The following is a 23,362-nucleotide window of genomic DNA, read 5'->3' on the forward strand; positions in this document are numbered from 1 at the left end:
GATTGAGTTTGAATCTGTTTTATATTAGCAAGCAATTTCTAGGCCACACCAACTTGCTGCAAAGCACTTGGGAGGCACACAAAAGGCTAAGAATGCTGTTTTCTGAACCTTTATCAATTGATGGTCTGAAAAAATATTTTCCATTTCATAAATACTCAGGCAATGGAAACATTAGATCAATGGCTAGGAAGGAAAGTCCTTGTTCTTGAAGAGGCTTCTAATTTGAGTTCCAATAAGTTTTCAAACAATAAAAATTTCCATATTTGGTTATGCATCTTATTTGATAATAAATCAGTATTTGAAATATTAAATATAACAGTTTACTCTAAAAGTGATTGAACACTTGATCATGAGTTTAGAGCCTTCTTAGGAGGAACAGGAAATGTTTGGTCAAAGTTTAGGATGATTTGTTCCACATTTGCTTCATTGCCTTTTAAACTTTCAGAGACAGAATTTTCATGGCAGTGTCAAGGTAACAAAGTAATACACAACTAACCACACATGAAACACCACTAAACAGGCTAGGGTGGCAATAAAATTTCTTTTCTATCTATCAAAAAATAAAATAAAATTTATTTTTCTCTTGTTTTTCAAACTTAGCTTCGGTAGCATATTTAAAATTCTTAAAATTGTGTTAACAAGCGACTTGTGCAACTCTTTTGTATACATATTTAAAATAAATCTGTCTTGTTCTTCTTAGAAGATTAGTAAAATATAATGAGTTATAAACTTAATTAATCTCAATTTTCAGAAGCACAAATACAAATAATTAAATTTAATTATATATAAATAAAAATCAGAATGTATTTAACTTTTATTTTTCATTACTCACTCATTCACCCAAAAAATAAAAAAGTCAAACAAGTAAACAGTTCGTGAGTTAATGCCCCTTTATTTGCGAGTTAAACAAGTCTATCCGTATTATTAACTACTACTTATTTTATTTTTAATTCAATCATTTCATACCTCATGATATAAAGCTGATCTTACTTAAAACTACGTAATTAAACGAGCCACCCTAAGAATTTAAATTATCTGGAGGGCTATAATAACCAACATTTTCAATATTGGGTGAAGATGATAATACCCATGGCCATTCTTATTTACTCTTCTCATCAACCCGAAGGAGACTGAGTTTGCAGTCAAAATCAAGAAAAACTCTTAACAGATTTACAATATTCTCTGTACGGAAGGAAGTAAATAGTTATTAGTGATTAATTATTATTATTATCATTATTAAATCGCAGTATTAAAGTTGTAGACTTGGAGTCAACATTAAAAAAATATAAAGGTTTCCTATCTTACGTTAATATATATCTTCTTAATTATGTAGTATTCTGCGTTTGCTTACTTTATGTTTTGGTTTTTCAACTTTGTTTTCTCGTTTAAGGTGTTGTAATTTACACACTTGAGAAAAGGTGATGCAATTTAAGGTAATGTCGTACCATCGAAAGTTGACGTTCACCGTTGGAACAGCGAATTTTGATATTCACCATTTGTGGCGTTCCGCTCTGTGGTGGCACTCTCAGCGGCAGCGGCTGTTAGATATTAATTAGAAAAATAATAATAACAAGTTTTATGAGCCTTAAATTGTGGAAGATGAAAGTTGTAAGGTTGTGAGTTACAAAGTCTTGAATAAGCAATTATGTGAGCATTTAGTATTATTGAATAAACAAATTATGTGAGTGGTCACTCTATTTTAGTATAAATAGGGGATCATACTCTTGTATTTAGTGTGGCAAATGAAATAAAATCTTCTTCTTTTTCAGATAATATTAACTCTATGTGGCACGGAGATGACATATAAGGATTGATTCTTCCATGGGCTCGGTATGTTCGGCGTCTTTGCTTCTGTGCTTGATTGACTTGGATATGCGAAATGTACAGTGCATCAACATCCAAACCTTTCACTTCAGCATTGCTCTCAGCATTTTTGAGCAAATCAAGAATGAATTTTGCTGACTTGACAGGCCACCGTCCTTGGCCATTAGAGTGTCTATTCTTAGCATGGGCTGTCCTTCCAACACCTCGACAAAAACGTCTGAATGGAATTGCCTGCTTGTGGGCAAGAACATCTTCCAAGTACCTTTTAGCCTTGACCAAGGGCAACTTCCTGATTGCAAAGGCAGTTTCCCTTGTGTTCTTAAAATGAACCCTAAGGTCGGCGCCTCTAGCCTTGCAAGACTTAGTTGGATTGTCAGGCTCCCTTGAGTACTTCACCATTGCGGCTTACTAGGGTTGAGCACCTACACAAAGGATTGGCTTGTGAGTTCTAGAGTGTTGAGAGAGAAACACTTTGTGAGTTGAGAGATGGCAAGCAATGGTTTGAGTATGTTTCAATTCCCTCGTCTTACCAAAGAGAATTATGATAATTGGTGTCGTCGCATGAAAGCCTTGTTAGGTTCTCAAGATGCATGGGAGATTGTAGAGAAAGGTTATGCCCAACCTCAAAATGAGGCTATTTTGTCACCAAATGAGAAGGAGACTTTGTTGAAGTCGAAGAAGAAGGATCAACAAGCACTTACTTTCATTCATCAAGGTTTGGATGAAGCTATGTTCGAGTTGGTGTCAAATGCAACCACATCCAAAGAAGCATGGGAGATTTTGAAAACCTCCCTTGAAGGTGTTGATAAGGTAAAAAAGGTGCGCCTACAAACTCTACGTAGAGAGTTTGAATCATTGCATATGAAGGAATCTGAATCTATCTCAGATTTTGGCAACAAGGTGTTGGCTATTGTGAACCAAATGAAGCGTTATGGAGAAAATATGGAAGATGTTCGTGTGGTGGAAAAGATCCTTCGCTCCTTAATCGCTAAATTTGATTATGTGGTTTGTGCTATTGAAGAGTCTAAGGATTTAGACTCAATGACCGTAGACCAATTGATGGGTTCTCTTCAAGCCTATGAAGAAAGGTTCAATAGAAGACATGATGAGCCATTGGAGCAAGTCCTCAAAGCCAAAGCTTCTTTGAAAGAAAATGGAGGAGAAAATAGTCAAAAAGCACGTGGACGTGGAAGAGGACGTGGTCGTGGACGTGGTCATGGCCAAGGAAGAGGAGGAAGAGGAGATCGTGATAATTTTGACAATAATGAATGGAGGAGCCATCAATCCACTAGAAGTCGTGGAAGAGGAAGAGGAAGAGGTAGAAACAATTATGAAAAAGCATATGAACGGAGGTATGATAAATCTAATGTTGAATGTTTTAATTGTCATAAATATGGCCATTACTCTTAGGAGTGTAGAACAAATGTTGAAGAGAAGGTCAATCTTGTTGATGATAAAGAAGAAGTTGAAGAGTCAACACTACTACTATCACTTAATAATGGTGAGAAGGAAGACAAATGCTTATGGTATCTTGACAATGGAGCAAGCAATCACATGTGTGGATGCAAAGAGAAATTTGTGGAACTTGATGAGAAGGTGAAAGGAAATGTTTCTTTTGGAGATTCTTCCAAGGTGCAAATCCAAGGAAAAGGTACCATTTTAATTTCTTTAAAAGATGGTGCTCACAAATTAATCACGGATGTTTACTATGTTCCTAAACTAAAAAGCAATATTTTGAGTTTGGGACAACTTGTTGAAAAGGGGTATGAAATTCATATGAAAGATTGTTGTTTATGGCTTCGAGATAAAAATTCTAATTTGATTGCCAAGGTGTTTATGTCAAGAAATAGAATGTTCACTTTGAACATTAAAACCAATGAAGCAAAATGTTTGAAGGCTAGCATAAAAGATGAATCATGGTGTTGGCATATGAGATTTGGGCACTTGAATTTTGGAGCACTAAAATCCTTAGGAGAGGAGAAGATGGTGAAAGGGATGCCTCAAATCAACCATCCTAATCAATTGTGTGGAGCATGTCTCCTTGGAAAGCATGCAAGAAGGAGTTTTCCAAAAGAAGCTAATTCAAGAGCAAAGGAGCCTCTCCAACTTGTTTACACCGATGTGTGTGGCCCAATCAATCCTCCTTCATGTGGTAACAATAAATATTTCTTGCTTTTTATTGATGATTATAGTAGAAAAACTTGGGTTTATTTTCTAAAGCAAAAATCTGAGGCATTTGTAGCTTTTAAAAATTTTAAAGCTCTTGTGGAAAAGGAGAGGGGTTATGTAATCAAAGCTCTAAGATCCAATAGAGGTGGCGAATTCACATCAAAAGAATTTAATGAATTTTGTGAAAAATATGGGATTCGTCGCCCTCTAACGGTTCCTAGATCTCCACAACAAAATGGGGTAGCGGAGAGAAAAAATAGAACTATTCTTAATATGACTAGATGTATGTTGAAGGCTAAAAATATGCCAAAGGAATTTTGGGCCGAAGCTGTTGTATGTGCCGTTTATTTGTCCAATCGCTCCCCAACAAAGAATGTCAAAGATCAAACACCACAAGAAGCATGGAGTGGAGTGAAGCCAAGAGTTGATCACTTGAGAGTATTTGGGAGCATTGCATATGCTCATGTACCCGACCAAGGAAGATTCAAGCTTGATCGGAGTGAGAAACATGTGTTCATTGGCTATGATGCAAGCTCAAAAGGCTACAAATTGTACAATCCAAACAATGGAAAGACAATTGTGAGCCGAGATGTCGAGTTCTATGAAGAAGGCACATGGAATTGGGAGGAGAAAGAAGACACTTATGATTTTTTCCCGTACTTTGAAGAAATAGATGAAGAAGCCTTGACTCCAAATGATTCAACTCCAGCACTTTCACCAACTCCTTCAACCAATGAAGCCTCATCATCTTCCGAAGGGAGTTCAAGTGAAAGGCCAAGAAGAATGAGAAATATTCAAGAATTATATGATGAAACTGAAGTTATAAATGATTTGTTTTGTCTTTTTGTTGACAGTGAACCCTTAAACTTTGATGAAGCAATGAAAGACAAAAGGTGGAGACAAGCCATGGAAGAAGAAATCAAAGCCATTGAGAAGAACAACACTTGGGAGTTATCAAGCCTTCCCAAAGGTCATGAAGCAATTGGAGTCAAATGGGTGTTCAAAATCAAGAAGAATGCAAAAGGAGAGGTTGAGAGACACAAAGCAAGACTTGTAGCTAAAGGTTATAAGCAACAATATGGAGTTGATTATGATGAAGTGTTTGCACCGGTTGCCCGCATGGAAACCATTCGTCTTATTATTTCCTTGGCAGCTCAAATGAAGTGGAGAATTTTTCAGCTTGATGTAAAATCGGCATTTCTAAATGGCTATCTTGAAGAAGATGTCTATGTTGAACAACCAATGGGTTTTGTCATCGAAGGTCAAGAAGGAAAAGTCTTGAAATTGAACAAGGCGTTGTATGGTCTAAAGCAAGCACCGAGGGCATGGAATACCCGCATTGACAAGTACTTCCAAGACAATGGGTTTGTTCGTTGTCAAAATGAGTATGCTCTTTATGTTAAAACTTTTAATAATAGTGATGTCTTATTTATTTGTCTTTATGTGGATGACCTTATCTTTACCGGCAATAACCCAAATTTGTTTGAAGACTTCAAGGAGTCCATGTCTCGTGAATTTGATATGACAGATATGGGACTCATGTCATATTACTTGGGAATGGAAGTGAAGCAAACGGAGAATGGTATCTTTGTCTCACAAGAAAGGTACACAAAAGAAGTGTTGAAGAAATTTAATATGCTTGATTGCAATCCCGTGAACACACCTATGGAAGGTGGCTTGAAGTTATCAAAGTTTGATGAAGGAGAGAAGGTAGACTCCACGATCTTCAAGAGTCTTGTGGGGAGTTTAAGGTATCTAACCAATACAAGGCCCGATATTCTATATGCGGTGGGAGTTGTGTGTCGCTTTATGGAGGCTCCTACCTCTCCTCATTTAAAAGCCGCAAAAAGAATTCTTCGTTACTTGAAAGGTACAATTGATTTTGGATTGTTTTATTCTCCCTCCAATAACTCTAAGCTTGTGGGATTTTGTGATAGTGATTTTGCCGGAGATGTTGATGATAGAAAAAGTACTACCGGATTTGTATTTTTTATGGGTGATTGTGTTTTTACATGGAGTTCTAAGAAGCAAGGCATTGTGACACTTTCTACTTGTGAAGCCGAGTATGTAGCTGCAACTTCTTGCACATGTCATGCCATTTGGCTAAGAAGATTGTTGGAGGAACTTCAGTTGTTGCAAAAGGAAAGCACAAAGATCTATGTTGATAATAGATCTGCACAAGAGCTTGCCAAGAATCCGGTGTTCCATGAACGAAGTAAGCATATAGATACAAGGTATCATTTCATTAGAGAGTGCATTGCCAAGAAAGAAGTAGAATTGACTCATGTGAAAACTCAAGATCAAGTTGCGGATATTTTCACCAAGCCTCTCAAATTTGAAGATTTTCGAAGATTGCGAGCAAGACTTGGTGTGCAAAAGAATTTTCCAATTAAGGGAGGATGTTAGATATTAATTAGAAAAATAATAATAACAAGTTTTATGAGCCTTAAATTGTGGAAGATGAAAGTTGTAAGGTTGTGAGTTACAAAGTCTTGAATAAACAATTATGTGAGCATTTAGTATTATTGAATAAGCAAATTATGTGAGTGGTCACTCTATTTTAGTATAAATAGGGGATCATACTCTTGTATTTGGTGTGGCAAATGAAATAAAATCTTCTTCTTCTTCCAACAGCGGCATCACCTCCCATGTCGTCCTTCATCCAAAGCACGGCGGGAGGAGATTGATGTTCACCACTCCTTAATAATTGAAATTGAGGGAGAAAGGGATTGAAACCCTAGCCCTAGAAAGATTGAGGAAGAATTGGAAGAATTTGAGAGAAAGTGAAAATAGAGAGAATTTGAGAGATGACACACAGAAATCCGGATGGAAAATTAATTAAGAAAATAAAAAAATATTGTGTTGCAAGAACTGGGTGCGGATGAAAAAAAATACTTACACATACAAACTATTTATTAAAATTTAAACCACGTTGAAAGAATTTGGTACAGAAAGAGAACTAGACATCAAATTGATAGGGGCAAGATCTAAGGGAACCTTGAAATTTCAAACAAAGAGGTTACCTTACCAGCTGTAGGCGTGAGATGTACCAAGCGAACTTAGGCCCAAGAAAAACCCAGCCAGCCGAGGACGGTGACGATGGAGGGACGACAGAGGTACGGCGGAGAAAGACACGCACGTCGGGCGAAACCAGGGACGACAAAGAGCCACAGGCATGACGGTGGGCAAGAAAAAATTGAAGCTTTTCGGTGGGGAGGCAGACAGAGCATGCCCGTGACCTAATTTTAAATTATTTATTGAATGAACCAAGACGGTCATAGACAACGACCATCATTGTGTTCATTCAATTTATTTACAAAATTGTCATTAGGTGGCATTCTAGGACGGTTCTTTATGATGGTCTTAAAACCTCTCACGTAAATAATAATTATAATAACATTAATTACAAAAATGTCACTATGTTATTTTCTAAGAAGGCGGCTCTACAAAACCGTCTTAGAATGATTGTCGTAGAACGTAACTTTTCTGGTAGTGTCTATCTCAATGGCAACCAATTATTAGAAGGTTTTTTGCCAGAATCTTTGTCCAATTGCAATTATCTGCAGGTTTTAGATCTTTGAAACAATCAAATAAAGGATGTGTTTCCCCATCGGCTTCAAACTCTACCAGAATTGAAAGTATTGGTTTTGCGAGCCAACAACAAGTTGTACGGTCCCATTGCCGGTTTAAAGACCAAGCATGTGGATTCCCCAGTTTAGTCATCTTTGATGTCTCTTCCAACAACTTTAGTGGCCCAATACCAAAAGTGTTAGCACCGCCCAATCATCTCCGCCAAGGACCACCACGAACACCAACCAGTCATCATCTTCTCCACCAAGGGCCACTGCACGACCCACACGCATCAGCAAGCTTCCATCATACTTGCACGATTACGATAGGAACACGTGAAGAAGCCTTAAGTGGTAGTAATAAAGCACATGCACGTTAATAATTAAACACGTGCCAATTAGTGATAACAGAATCAGTTAGGCAGTTACTGCATCCCCATTATAAATATCATGTACGTTGTAAAAGCAGTTAACGAGAATCTAGCAATTTCATAAGGAGTTTCCCTTGCTCGAATAAGGGCGTGTATCTTCCCTTCTCATCGTCCACATTCATTCCCTTCCTTAAGCTTCACCTTCCCTTCCCCACCGTGAACACTCTAACAAAAAGCCCTCATAAAATAATTTGAAGCCATGAAGAACGTTGTTCAAGATGCCTATAGCCAATACATTGTGGAATATGCTTTTATTGATGATGGAAACATGCATTCTTCTTTGACTTTAGGTCTTGTGAACATGTACACAGTTCTGTGACTATAACAACAAAGGCAATTACTATGACAATGGACATAATTCGAAATGACTTTGTAAGCATTGATTTATCGCAAAACAGAATTCCAAACATAGATTTATTCTATTAATATAAAAAACCAACAAATTACCAATATATTTATCTATTATCTTTATAATATATAAAACTTGATCAATTGCAGATTATGTCAATGTCAGGTGACTTTTTCTTAGGTTATTCCATGCCATGTAAGCAAGTTTTTAGCTATTTCGTTTCTAACTCCCTCAGGCACATGTTGTCTTACATGGCAATTAATTCTATGACTGGATGACCATATAAAAAACCTTGACACAGATATGGAAATATTTTCAAGAGCTGTCCTGAGGAGGTTCATTGTCTTGATGACTAGGAGAGTGTAAGATATTAATAGCCATCAATTTCTGGGCCACACCAGCTTGCTGCAAATTACTTGGGAGGCACACAAAAGGCTAAGAATGCTGTTTTCTGAACCTTTATCAATTGATGGTCTGAAAAATTATTTTCCATTTCATAAATACTCGGGCAATGGATACAGTAGATCAATGGCTAGGAAGGAAAGTCCTGGTTCTTGAAGAGGTTTCTAATTTGAGTTCCAATAAGTTTTCAGACAATAAAAATTTCCATATTTGGTTATTCATCTTATTTGATGATAATCAGTATTTGAAATATTAATTATAACAGTTTACTCTAAAAGTGATTGAACACATGATCATGAGTTTAGAGCCTTCTTTGAAGGAACAAGAAAAGTTTGGTCAAAGTTTAAGATTATTTCTTCCACACTTGCTTCATTGCCTTTTAAACTTACAGAGACATAATTTTCATCGCAGTATCAAGGTAGCAAAGCAATACACGACTAACCACACATGACACACCACTAAACAGGCTGGGTTCACTGATATAATTATGAGGATCACTGAATTCTCCTTTCCTCGGATACAAATGTTATGCATGTATGCATGCTCCGGGATATTATGCACTACACGTTGGATTCTATAATGTTTCAAACAGAAAATTGCCAAGACATTAAACAAGATTTCTTAGAACCCTTAGAATTAGATATGAAAAATAGAAGAGAAGACGGAGAAGAAGATAAATAATTGAAGGACAATATATTAACTCTGCTGGTTGCAGGCCATGATACCACAATTATTCTCATAGATAGCTCATCAAATTTCTTGATGAAAATCCAACTGTTCTGGAACAATTGAGAGTAAATATTAAGAACCTATAATGTTTATCCTTTTCATGGTTGAAGATTGTAAAAACAAGCTTCATGAATGCTGATGTTTTTGTAGGAGGTGCACAAACAAATTGTTGCAAACAGAAGGAGTCGAACAATCTTACAATGTCTGAAGTTAATAGCATTTCCCTTTATCTGCGGCAGGCAACACTTCCTCCCCAGGTTAGTAGCTCTGTTCCTAACTCAATATTTGGGTGCTTTGGTTTGTCTCTGAAACGAGCTCTATGTTTGTTTCTGAGCAACGGCTTTCCTTTGTCTCTGAGCTTTTAGGTTCGAAGCATATTTCACTTTCAACCTTGCCCTCGAGGCGTATTTTTGTAGCTTAGTTGAGGTCATGAGTGTATTCGCATTAATAACAAGGAAGAAAATTTATTTCTGCATTTGCATTGCATTGATCCTCTAATTAGGTTTCTCAAAATCTAAGCATGTATAACATTCCCCTATATATTGTGAGGGAAAAAAGAAAGTTGAAATTAAGAAAAGACTACAATATTAGCTCGTTCTCGATCTCTCCATACATATATAATATTCTCGTTTAGTCACAAGTCACACGCACAACACTATACTACTTAGACTCTACAAATCAAAATCTGATATCTCTGTCTCAGCTTATATAAATATGATACTTAGACTTGAAGAACATCCAAACCTGTCAAGCCATACAGAACGATACAAAATTACAATAAATTAAGTATAATTACATATACACACCTAGTGCCTTTGGATCTTGGAATTCTACTACCTATGTGACATCAGTTAGAGTGTAAGAATCCATTTGGAGGTCTAAGTTCACATTAATTTATAAAAGTTTCAATTTTTATATTAAAATTTTTAATCATTTAAAATTAAATTTTTTTAATTATAAATTATTAGCAGGCAGGGATATACTCCCGTGTTGTCAATGTTAGGCAGAACTCACACATAAAATAAGATTTCATTTTTTTCAATTATGTAGACGTTTCTTTCAACCGTAGTTTGTTTACTCTTGAATTTCGAGAAGAAAAATGCACACCTTTTCCTACTCCTAAATACTTTTATAAAGAGAGAATTGGCCACTTTACGCATAATGGGCCATAATTCATACGAACTTTGGTTCGTTAAATCAAATAATTATTCTTAGACTTTGTTAGTCATATTGCTTCAGTCATAGAAAATTAGGTTTCAGTGGTCTTTTCCTCAAAGATTGATGAATAATAATACACTTATGATTAATTTGATTGGTTTTTTCCTCCCAAATACTTCTTTGTAATAATACATACACAACCTTTCATAATTAAGGGAAGATGATTCATACAGAAATTTATTAAATTTCCTTCTGTCTATTATTTAATTATTAACTTACATATTCATTTGTCAAAGAAGAGGGATCCGCGAAAAGGAAAGATACAAATAATCAAATAAAACGATAAATGTTTCTTATGAGTGTAGACAAGTTATGCTACTCTCAATCTATTTATTTACAACTAGTGAATTTAACACTATATTTCAATTCAAAATTTTAAGATTCATGTTTATGAGTTTTTTTCTCATTTATATAGTATTTAATTTTTCTATTTTTATTCGATGTGAGATTTCATCATACTTGTACTGTACTCCAACAATGTTAAATACTTAGATTTGAACTACACTATAAGATTTGAGAAAGGATTGACACAAATCGTAACAATAATTCCCTTTTAAAGAGTTTGATAATTACTTAAGTTTTGTGAGAAGACAGGAAGAATTAATCTTAGTCTTATGGAATGTATGCTAGGTAAGAAATGATGAAAAAATAGGAGAAGAGGGAGAAGAAATAACGGTTTTTTGAAAAATAAAAATAGCAGGGTTGTTTGGTTGTAAAAAAATACGTGAAAAGGAAAATGATGAAAAGGTTGATGTCCACACATTTTTATTTCCTCACAAAAGTGAGCCAAAATAACAGTGGGTGGATTATATGTTAATATTTTGTGGTGGTTTAAAATTATACTAAAGTATGAATTTATTAATTACTTTGATACTTTGATGACTGTTATTTTTCTAGTGGTTAGAAATTAAAAAAAAAATAAAACATTTAGTGACTTTTTTTTTGTCACAAACATTTTAATTAGTTTTTTAAACAAAAAAATTAAAAGTGATTGAAATGCAAATTTAACAAATTAAAAAGCTATTTTAATCTATTAAAATACAAATTTTGATAGATTATAAGTAATTTTTTTCTCTTTCTTATTTCTTTTAAATCAAATGCTTTTTTTTAGATCCAATATATTTTTCATCTATTTTTATTCACTTATTTATCTCTTCCCTATTTTCATCTATCATGTTTTTCAACTATTTCATTATTTCTTATCAATCACACCGCTAATTAATTAAATCTAATTTCAATCATTTATCTTAAATGTATAGCCAAGAATTATTACTTTCATGGTCTCATCTCTGAGTTAGACACATCACGCACATTACGTATATAAAATATCATATGCTAGTTGTTAACTCAATGACAATTGCATTAAATTATTTCAGGTAGTAAAGTATTCGAAAGGTCAAAGTGTTAAATTCATAAGAAATTTATTTATACTTATATTAATACAAACTCATTTTATAAGCAAAGAGATAAGAAATTTAAAATAACACATCAAGAAAGATAGGAGATAAGATAAGGATTTAAAAGAGAAGATAAAAGATTTAAAGATAAAAATAGAAAATAGAAAAGATGATAAAGATAAAAAAATAAAAAAATAAAAAATAAGATTAAAAAAAAGATAAGATAAGAAAAGTAAAAGATGAGAAAAATAAAAGATAAAGATGAAGATAAAGAAAAATAAATTAAGAATATGATAATGTTAGAACCTAACCTACCTTATTTACCCAAGATATATTATTTTAGATTTTCTCTATCAATTTGTTAATTTTTTTTCCTATCCACGTCTATTAGAATATTTTCCGCTAATGTCTCAGATGACAAACCTATCTTACCAATTTATGTCCCAAATGTGTTTGTAAAGACTCAATAGATAAAATAGATGAAGTTTTAATTTTATATGTTTTCTTTGATTCATTAGCACAATACAATCATTCTATGTCTAGTAATGATTCCTTCCTTTTAGTTCTATTAAAAATTATCATCTATCAAGCGACTACTCCCTAAAATGGATACATGTAAGATCTTTCCCTTGTATTTCTAGTAAGGATTATTCTCTGTTGAGCATTTAACCCTTAAAGATGATGCAATGATAAATGATACATGAAATTAAAATAAGAAAGAATAATAGAAAAGAAAACATCTGTTTGCAATGATAAATATGAAACATACAATACATCTTTTTACTTTTTTAGGTCAGTTAGGTCCTAACAAAAGGTTTAGTCTCTCATAAACATAAAGGACCTTACACTTAAAAGGGATATAGAAACTAATAGAGAAGAAGTGATGAAAAAAGGACATAAAAAGAGAGATTTCCCCAAGAGATATCATATGGTGTATTCATTAAAGATCTCTAAGTGTCAGGGTTGCTGTCTTCCCTCATTGGTTTGATTCCCTTTTTAGTGTTGGTGTGGATTTGGACCTGATGCCAAAAGTATTCCTTATCCATATTTTTTATATTTTTTTAGATTTTTTTTCCCTTTTAATTTCTCCTTTTCATATCTACGAATCATAAATAAGAAAAAATATCAATTTCTAACATTTAAGTCAAAAATAACTACTAAATAAACTTTATTTTTGTAGTTGTTGACGTGGACTTGGGCATAATGCTAAAAATATTCCTTATCTATATTTTTTATATTTTTTAGATCTATTTCGTTTTTAATCTCTCCTCATATATGCATACCATAAATCAAAAAATATTAATTCTTAACATTTAAGGCAAAAATAACAGTTAAATAAATATTTTTAAAGATGTTTTTAATATATTTTTATGATAAAAAATAACTCATATTTAATGGTTACCAGTAATTAATTATGTATTTACTTTAATTTGAAGTAATATACAAAGTTTATGTCACCCATGATAAGCTTGAAAGCTATTTTAGTATAATAATTAAGATAGTTGTAGTTGCAACTATAGATAAGATTTAATTTTAATGCATTTTTAGTACAACTTTTTATTACACATTCATCTTATCATTTGCAAATCAATCATGAAATTTGAATCGAGCAATATATTTCATTACATAATTTCATAATAGGGTGAAAAACTTATTTGACAATGCATTTTTTTTTCAGATCACGTACGTACAGGTATCTTTTATGACAAATAATATAACTAATGGGTGACAGATTTTTTTGAAATATTAATCAAAGTCGAGACCACTCTTATTATGCTAGAACACCTCGCGCCATTTCATTCATATGTTCCGTTGTGACCCTCCATCAAGTTTAAATTACAATGTATCACTGTAGGTTTAATTTATTTTATATTTTCAAAGATTGGATTCTTTAAGGGCATTATTATGAAAAAAAATTATAACATTTTTTTATAATTATGAGATAGGAAGAGAAGAGAGAAAAATAAGATAAGTAATTATATAAAAAAGAAAAAATAGGTTTAGTTCTATTTTTTAATTCTTAAAATTTAAGGTGAATCCAGTTTTGGTCCCCAAAATTTTAAAAAGATTATTTTAGTCCTTCAAAATTAAAAAAAAAATATATATAAGATTTTAAACATACTATAAAAAGTAATAAATTTCAACCAATTTGTATATATATAAAAGAAGCAATAGAAAAAAAGTGTCAGAAAAGATGTGGTTAGTATATCTCTAAAAATAATGTAGCATTAAGAAAAGATCGTGACTATGCTGCAAAAGTTGTATATTGAAGTCTTGAGTCTAGATATGATTAATTAATTCATTGAAATGCCAAGTCTCAAAATCCCGAATTATACTTATGCAAAATCACCTACTACCTTTTAGAGTCAATTAAACCATTATTAACACGGCTTGGCTTAATTTTCGCCTTCCGCCTACCAAAAGAATATTACGTAAAAGAGGAGCACTGTTTATATAAATCTTTCGTGTTAAGTAGCACTGCTCTATACTTTATGTATACCATTCATGCACTTAAAACGAGTTTTTATATCATTTGATAATGCTAGATCTTTTTGTAAAAATTAAGTTTTACTTAAACAACTAAAAAAAATATTTAGTGTGAGAATCAACGGAGAACATAAAAAGAAAATCATAACCCACTTAGTTTTCTGTCTCTTAATAAAAATATTTTTATTTTAAGTTTTTTAATTAATATCCTATAAACACTAACACTGGTTAATGTTTGTCATAATATATATAGGTTATTTATTGGAGTTAACTCATTCAATATTTGATTCCACTCAACTAATTGCTAAAACTGATCATCCTCATCCGATCAACTCAAGGTGTACAAAATGCTCTCCGTAATGTAATTTCATTTATAGTTGGTATTCTAAATGAAATAAAATAAAATAAAGATATGAAGTAGAAAAATAAAATAAATAATGTTTGCCGAAAATGTGTTTCAAGTGAATTAGAATGGCGTGATGAGAGGATTGGAAAATAAACGTTGTTAGTTTTGAGTGATGGATGAGTTGCAGAGGAAGTTAGAATATGGAATCGTGGATGTGGTGGTTCCTTCTCTGTTCCCATTTGCTCATCCTTTATTTTTCACCCTCTCATTCCTTATTTATACCGAATAAGAGTAATTTTGATTCTGCTTGCATGCAACAGTGTCTTGGTGAAATACTTACGCTGTCAAAGGATTTTTTGTTCTAACTCGGTTAGAACTTCAGGGGTATACCAAGTTAGAGGGTATAGAAGTCTTCATTAGCATGTGGTTATGGTGATAAAGTTAAAATTTTTTGTTGATTAGTGGTTATGGTGTTCACCACTTGCCCTTGGTGTGTCCCAGCGTTGGTTGCAGATGCTATGTTTTGAAGAAAGAGACTAAAAGGGAGGGTGCGTTGTTGCAGCTGCTGTGTTCCCAAGAAAGAAAATAAAAGAAGGTGAAGATGGTTTATTTCACTTGTAGCACATCTGCTATAAGCTTAAATTTTTTAATTTGTCCAAACAATAATTAATGCAGTGCATTACAAGATAAAGACGGAATTTTATTTTTCTATACAAAATTAAAAATATTGCATGTAACTAAACATCTGCACCTCCTCTGCGTCACCTCTGCCTCAGCTATCCGACAAAGCCATTCTAATAATCTTATGGTTATATATCACAAGCTTCACTGAACCAACAATTTAAGTATGGAAGAGATCATGCTAATAATGCATGGAAAAGGGAAAATACAATCATTTTGTTGTGAACTATCCAGAATAACTTCCGAGAACCGTCAATGAGTCAATGGGTGTTAGGAAGAAGATTCTTCTATAACAACGTGAAGTATGTTTATAAGGGTCCCCTTTACTCAATACAAGATCTCATTTGGCACCATATATTGAGCTAGTTTATGTGATACTCTTTTCTAATTTCTCAATACATAAATCAGTACACTTCCTCCGCAAAGGACAAATCTGTAAGTATTTCTTTGTGTAATATATTTTCAAAAAGCCAGCCTAGCTTCAAAGAATCCAAAATATCCTATCCAGATCAAATGCAATTCTTTTTTTTTTTACCACAATATTGGATAAATAACCTTGTGTAGCCACAATGAGCCATTCCTTAATATCCATAGCCTCAATTAGAGACTTAGTGTAAGTGAGGATAGTGTCTACTGTCTAGGAAACAAATATTGCTGTGTATACCACCATCAATTCCTCCATGTGGTCACATAAATAGCAACCTCAAAATCACCCCGATCTCCTAAATTAGGGACTACCAACATTGACATTTAGTTTATAAATGTATTCAACTGGTTTTACCCGAAATCTCATTGAATATAGAGAAAAATATGAAGACTAGATATGGAGAACACTATTTTAGGATTGAGAATCTCTTTAAATAAAACGAAACAGAATAGAGAATACAGAAGATATAAGATGGATGGTGATGATAGGGTAATTGCTATATAGTGATTAGAATTAAGGCATTTATTCCTAAATTTGGGAGAGTTCGCCTTAAGCTGCAGGAAAAACAAAAAATAGTATTGGAATAGATTTATTGTAATACTGGTGGTGAACCTTCAATGAATCATGATCATGATTTGACAGGCTAAGCCCATGATGAATCATACGTGGTCCACTCCTATAGTGAAAAGGTATAGTCTCCAACAGATATTTTCATTAATACCAGTGAGAGTATGTACTAATTAGTAATGATGTCATTTATTGCAGACAGACTTCTTATAAAACTAGAAGTTTGATAGTTTACACCTTTTAGAAAAGTGTATAAATTTCAACAATTAAATGGAAGAATTAAAATTTTTAAAAAAATTGCAAAAGAAAGGGCAAAACTGCATGAAATGCAGTAGTGTTTTAGACTGCCTATGGTCCTTTTCCTTTTCTTACAACACTCATTCCTAAAATAAGGACTAGATGATGGGATCTAATTGGCACTCTCATGTTGGTGCAACGGAAGAAACAGAATTTTAAAACTAGCATTCATTGGGTGAATTTCATTTACAGATATACCCTTGTCTATCTTCATGAAAATTGTGAGATAAATTCATAAAATGTGATAAGACCAGCAACCTAACACTAGCTTGATGCAAATTTTAATGCTCTGCCTGCAACTTTTGGCGAAGCAAAAGTGCATGTACAGAAGGGGTCTAACACAAGGATGCAAACATATTGGTAGTAACTAGGAACAAATAGTGTATCTTGCATTCTTCTTCTCATGCACAAATTTGATTCACAGTAAGTATAGCTGCACTAGTAGATTATAGTAGAAAGCATTGCTGAAGATGAAATATTAAGTGGTCAAATTTTAGATATCACAGATCCAAGCACAATAATGAAAAACAAACAGCATTACAAATATATTATACAATAAAATACAACAATATCATACTAAGTTTCTGGAAACAAGATTTTACAGTTCATTACTTACATACAAAACTTTGTAAACTCATATAATAAAGAAATATTTCGCACTTGTAGCAGCCAACAATGCTTTCTTCTCTGATCAGAAGCGTGCAGCACATCTGCAACAATCAACATTTTTTTTTACAAAAATTAATGTGGTGGATTACAAGATATAGACAAAATTATATTTGTTTATATAAAATTGAAAATGAAAGTATACATGCAGGGGCCATGCCCGCCCAAGTTTTTCACAAAGTGTATTTAAAATGCCATGTAAAAAGAATTACGGTCCCCTTAAAATTTATGAAAAAAATATTGAAAATAACACACGTAGTTAACACTTAGGGGGAGAAAAGGAAAAAAAGAGAGAGAAGAGTGTGAGTATAATAGATAATATAATGTGATGGTGTGATAGTAAAAAGTGAGATAAAAAGAAATTAAAGATATTAGTAAAGTATTTGTAATGTTGAAGTATCTATATATAATTATCTAAAATCATTTTATATATGTGGTTATTTTTTAGTTTCTCATACATTACCTCTATTAACATATTTAAAAGTTAAATAACTAATTAATCAAAATCAATAAAAATAATGAAGTAAACTATTTTAATTAAAAATGTCTTAAAATAAAATTTTATTCTAAAAATATCCATAGATTTAAATAGTTTAAGTAGTAGTTATATTTGATAACATTACTGAATAATTTTTTATTTATGAGATTAACTTAAATTGTTAATAAACCAATAAATATATCCACTTGTGTAAGAAATGATTGATTGTCTAATATGTAAACTTCACAATAAAGAGTATAATAGAAATGCATCTATTTGTTTCTTGTATGAATGTATAATTAATATATTTGAAAGAGTTTATGTTTCTAATAATTAGAAAAAATGTATCTATTTATTTCTCATATAAATGATCAAATTAATTATATAATAATGTGTTTATGTTTAATATAGTTGTATATTTTTCTTTATAAAAAAATTAGAAGTCAAATATTAATTATTAGTTTATTATTATTTTTTGTCAGTAAAAGAGATTTAAATTCACAATTTCTCTCCCCCTTCCTATGCTATTCAACTATAAAGGCAATTTTATAACTTAAAAAACATTAAATATATATAATATAATTATTAAATATTTTTATATTTTTTATGATGTAAAAATTCAAATTATTATTATTTTTCTTGGCCACCTTTAAGTGAATTCCTAGCTCTTCCCTATGATAATATTGTAACAAAAAGTACTTCTGGTTTGGCATAGTTAATAGGGGATCGGAGTTGCCTTTGCAGTTAAGAAATCGACACAAACTGTATCAGTTTCGAAAAATTATAATAATCATTGTCTTCTAATAGAATATGGTAACGACTAGTATAAGAGAAGCATGCAACATATATGCTGAAAAAGTACATAGGAACTAAAATATGTTACAAGAAATCGCACATTAAGTGTAAATGGCATCATAAAAAAAAATGTGAAAATTGAAGAATTTGTGATTTGAGAATAATAAATATTTCCCAGATTTTCTATGAGAAAAACCTTTCAATAATAGCTTAATTCACTCTTTAAGAATCAAAATAAGTAATTTCGAAAGGAAGACACAAAAAATTATAATTGATAAATTAAGAGTGCCATATGCTGCACCTAGGTAAGAATTAAACAATTTCTTTTAAACAAAACAAAAAAAAAATATCTCAATTGAAAAACTTTCTGCTAATTCTTTCATCATAGAGACATCTAAGACAGTATACTAAAGCACGCACCTGAATAAAATGTTACCCTAGCTATTTAATACAAGCATATTCCCTCAATGAATTATTAAATAAAATAAAACATTTATGAGATATTTTTTTAACTCTTTCAAAGTAGCACTCTAGTTAAAATAATAATTATTAGAGTAGCACCAATGAATTTATCAAGTTGGGATGAAGAAATAAATTATTAACTTCTAAGAATTGGTTTACTGTTAATATGAGCTTTCTGTTCGAAATACATATTGCTCTTTTTTTCATCAGCTAAGCAATTCTTGATATATATATATATATATATATATAGTCAGAAAAATAAAATCTAGAACATACCTATTTGCATTGGAGCGATAAGCAACACTTCCCACATTCACCATAAGCATACATATACATAGTCTGTTAATCTGTTCAGAAACCTCATGTAAGCAATTCTCCAAGGACGCCACAGTAGTAATGGCCCTAATAAGCCCCAAAATCCAGTGAAGTATCCAATCCCCAAGCTCATGTATAATCCCTCATAGAAAACTGAATCATCACCTTTGACTGGTGGTTCTTGATGCTCTTCTGTTGTCTGATCTCCATCCCCAGGACAAGTTTTGTTAAGTTGTTCGCCACAAAGATCAATGTTTCCTTCAAAACTAGAGGCTTCAAAGGTTTCAAAATGTCTTCCTGATGGGATTCTTCCCGAAAGAGAGTTGTGTGACAAGTCTAATTTTTGCAAATAATCAATTTCAGAAAGAGAAGAAGGAATTCTCCCAGAGATGTGATTTCTTGACAAGTCAAGTGATTCTAGTGAACTTAAATTCCCAATCTGAGAAGGAATTTCTCCACTCAAATTGTTTCTTGATAGATTCAAAGAAACTAACCCAAGCAAATATCCTACCTCCTTTGGTATTTCACCCATTAAATTGTTACTAGAAAGATCAATGCTCTTGAGCTCTAACTCTGGATTCTTGAACCCCCGTTGCACACCTTTCCACATCCATGTTATGTCAAGCGTATAAACTCCGAATGAGTAAACACCATAAATTTCAAAGTAAGTTTTATTATTCCAATATATATGAGACAGAGTGTCACTTGAGTTGATGCTCTGTTCAGACATTGCAGTCAAATTCTTTAAGCAAGTTGGAATTCCTCTTGACAAATTATTCCTTGAAAGATCCAACAATTGAATACGGTTCAAATAACAGAGATGAATGGGTAGATTTCCGGAGAGGTGATTTCCTCGCATGTTCAAGATTATCAATTGATGCATACTTTCTCCAATCCATGATGGTATTCGACCCGACAACATATTTTCACTCAGGTCCAGCATAAATAAACTGCTGCAATTCTTCAAAGAAGAAGGCAACTCACCCATCAAACTATTGTTTCGTAAAACCAAGGCTTCCATATTAACAAGGGCGCCCATGGACATAGGAATCTTCCCTGACAATTTATTGTAACTTAAATCAAGAAACAGTAATTGCTTTACTGATTTCCAACAATCTGGGAGTTGCCCCTTTATTTGATTGTGTGATACATCTAATATGGCAAAATTTGCAGCTGTGCTTTGGTCACATAAGAATGAAAACAAATCTGAAAAATTATTTTCAGAGAGCATCAGCCCAGAAGCTTGTAGTAAAAATGATGGAATTTTACCCTCAAACTGATTTGAATTCAGAAGTATAAATGGTCTCTTAGGAAGGTTCAATGATATATTAGGAATTGCACCAATGATATAATTGTGAGACATATTTAATAATATCATATTTTGCAAGTTATTCCAAAACAAGTCTGGTACAGAGTCATTAATCCCGTTATCAGAAATATCAAGCTCATACAAAGAACTTTGAGTCTTGAGCCAACTAGGAAAAGTGGGGCCCAACTTGCAAGATCTGATTCGCAAGTATTGTAATTGGAATGGAGGAACCCAACTCGGGACAAATTTCAGAGACAACGAGCTCTCTGATAAGTACAAGTTTTTTAATTTGGAAAAATTAGAAAGATGGGATTCAGTGACGTCACCCTCCAAAGAATTCCCAGCCAAGTTAAGATCCTCCAACTCTGATAGCAATCCAATGCTTTTAGGTAACATGCCAGTCAACCGGTTATAAGATAAATACAAGCTCTTAAATATGTGTCTGTTGCACCATGAAGAATTTCGGAAGAAGCTAGAAAATTCCCCGTTCAACTTGTTATTTGAGAGGTCTAAACTCTGCAATGCGCACATGTTACCAAAGAAAGATGGAATCTCGCCTTGCAGTTTGTTATCGGATAGGTAAAGAACTTCAAGAGAGTTCATTACTTTCCCAAATCCATCTGGAATGGGACCTTCCAACATGTTATGATAAAGGGAAAGGTCATGAAGATTGGTGGTGGAGTTAAAGAGCCAGTAAAATATAGTTGATGATTTCAACAGATTTGAGGAGAGATCAAGGTAAACAAGAGAAGATGAATAACTCATACTGGAAGTAGATGACATAAGAAAACTTTCATCCGTAAGACCACAACTTCCCAAATCAAGATTTTGAAGTTTTGAGCTGAAGTTGAAACCACCTTGAAAGACTGATGATGTCATATTATTATAGGAAAGGTCAAGGATAACAAGAGAAGGAAAATTTGGGCAGAGAGGAGACGACAAAACAATGTTATTATCACCAAGATAAAGCTCCTGAAGATTAAGGCTAAAGTTTGACAGCAGTTGAAATATTGAGGATGTGAGCTTATTTGAAGAAAGATCAAGGATGGTAAGAGCAGTGGAGAAGTTGGAAGGTGAATAAAACAGAGGATTGAATATTTTGTATCTGAAAGAGGACCAACCAACTAGCCTCAACTATCTTTAAGTTTGGAATAAAGCTTTGCTGATCATTTGTAGCCAGTGATGAGAAGGAGGAAAGGTTGTGTAGTGAACTTAGCCTAAGTTTTGTCAAGGAAGAAAGATTAGTCAACCCCTCTGCATCCTTAGATTTCACATCAAAATTGCCACCAAGTGCAAGAGTGTGCAACAAAGGAAGATTCCCCAACTTGGAAAGGAAATGCTCCCGAGAATGAATTCCCCCCCCGCAAGATCAAGATACCTCAACTGTGAGAGATTTCCAAGTTGATAAGGGAGTTCCCCATCTAGATCATTATCACTTAGATCAAGATATTGTAAATGTGTAAGGTTTCCAAGTTGATAAGGGATTTTTCCATGGAGAAAAAAATTGTTACCTAGATCAAGAGACAGTAAATGTGTAAGCTTTCCAATATCAGAAGGAATACTCCCAACAAATGCACAATAAGAGAGATTGAGATATCGTAAGTTGGCGAACGAGCCCATGAATTCTGGGATATGACTCCATTGAAAAGCATTATAGCTGAGATCCAAGTGTTCAATATTTTGAAGGGCAATCAATGAAGAGATATTGATTGCACCTCTCAAATATTGTGTATCCTGACCACGGAGATGAAGCATCTCAACATGACCAGTTTGATTGTTGCATTGGATGCCTTTCCATTTGCAACAGTCTCTGTTATTGCCATCGTCCCTCCATGTAGACAGCATGCCAGAGTCATCTTTGAGGCCATGTTTGAAGTTGAGGAGTGCTTGTCTCTCACTCTCAATGCACTTAATTTCTGCGCTATTGGGAAGGCTGTTGAATCCAAGAATGGATCCAGCAGCATGCAATAAAAGCAGCAAAAGTGCATAAAATAGTTTCAGAGAATAACAACTCATTATGAAATGACCAAGAGTAAAACAAAGATCGGTTACTGTGATCACTTTCTCTTAAATGGTGAAGTATGAAAGATGGAGCCTGCGGCAGGATTTATATAGCTGATAGTATGGTTAGATGACACAGTTGTGTTAATTCTGGTTCACTTATGGAAGACAACAAAATAAGGATATTTTCTCTTAAAAAAAACTTTATTTTAAAAATTAAAATACGAAGACTCCGTATACGAGGCTTATATATTTTAAATTCCTTTATTACACTCAGGTGATAAGCAATTTATAATAAAAAAAATTCAATAATTATATAATTGTGTAATAAAATTCTTCCATATATTAATTACAGGTTCATCAAGCTCTACTTCATATTATACGGCCGGCAAGTTGTAACAACTAAAATTCCATCAGATAATTCGACAAAAAAATGATGTTGC

The 23,362-nt window shown here is 33.0% G+C and overlaps 2 protein-coding genes and 1 pseudogene across 3 annotated transcripts; all 3 read right to left on the bottom strand.

Annotated features, from left to right (window-relative positions):
* Positions 1-1,755: 1,755 nt before the first annotated feature.
* LOC100306009 (60S ribosomal protein L17) lies at positions 1,756-2,267 on the bottom strand (annotated as a pseudogene). Its single transcript, NR_174118.1, has one exon. The product of NR_174118.1 is annotated as a 60S ribosomal protein L17 (transcript).
* Positions 2,268-17,209: 14,942 nt separating this feature from the next.
* LOC112999797 (receptor-like protein EIX2) lies at positions 17,210-22,000 on the bottom strand. The gene is made up of 2 exons (XM_026126120.2): positions 19,571-22,000; positions 17,210-17,603 (listed from the first exon to the last, which is right to left on the bottom strand). The coding sequence occupies exon 1, from the start codon at positions 21,795-21,797 to the stop codon at positions 19,608-19,610; it is 2,190 nt and encodes a 729-aa protein (XP_025981905.1). The 5' UTR covers positions 21,798-22,000; the 3' UTR covers positions 17,210-17,603; positions 19,571-19,607.
* LOC106796457 (receptor-like protein 35) lies at positions 22,000-22,990 on the bottom strand. The gene has a single exon (XM_026126121.2). It carries the CDS (start codon positions 22,932-22,934, stop codon positions 22,188-22,190), a length of 747 nt encoding a protein of 248 aa, XP_025981906.1. The 5' UTR covers positions 22,935-22,990; the 3' UTR covers positions 22,000-22,187.
* Positions 22,991-23,362: the final 372 nt, after the last annotated feature.

Source organism: Glycine max, chromosome 16, assembly GCF_000004515.6.
Source record: "Glycine max cultivar Williams 82 chromosome 16, Glycine_max_v4.0, whole genome shotgun sequence".
NCBI classification, from domain to species: Eukaryota; Viridiplantae; Streptophyta; class Magnoliopsida; order Fabales; family Fabaceae; genus Glycine; species Glycine max.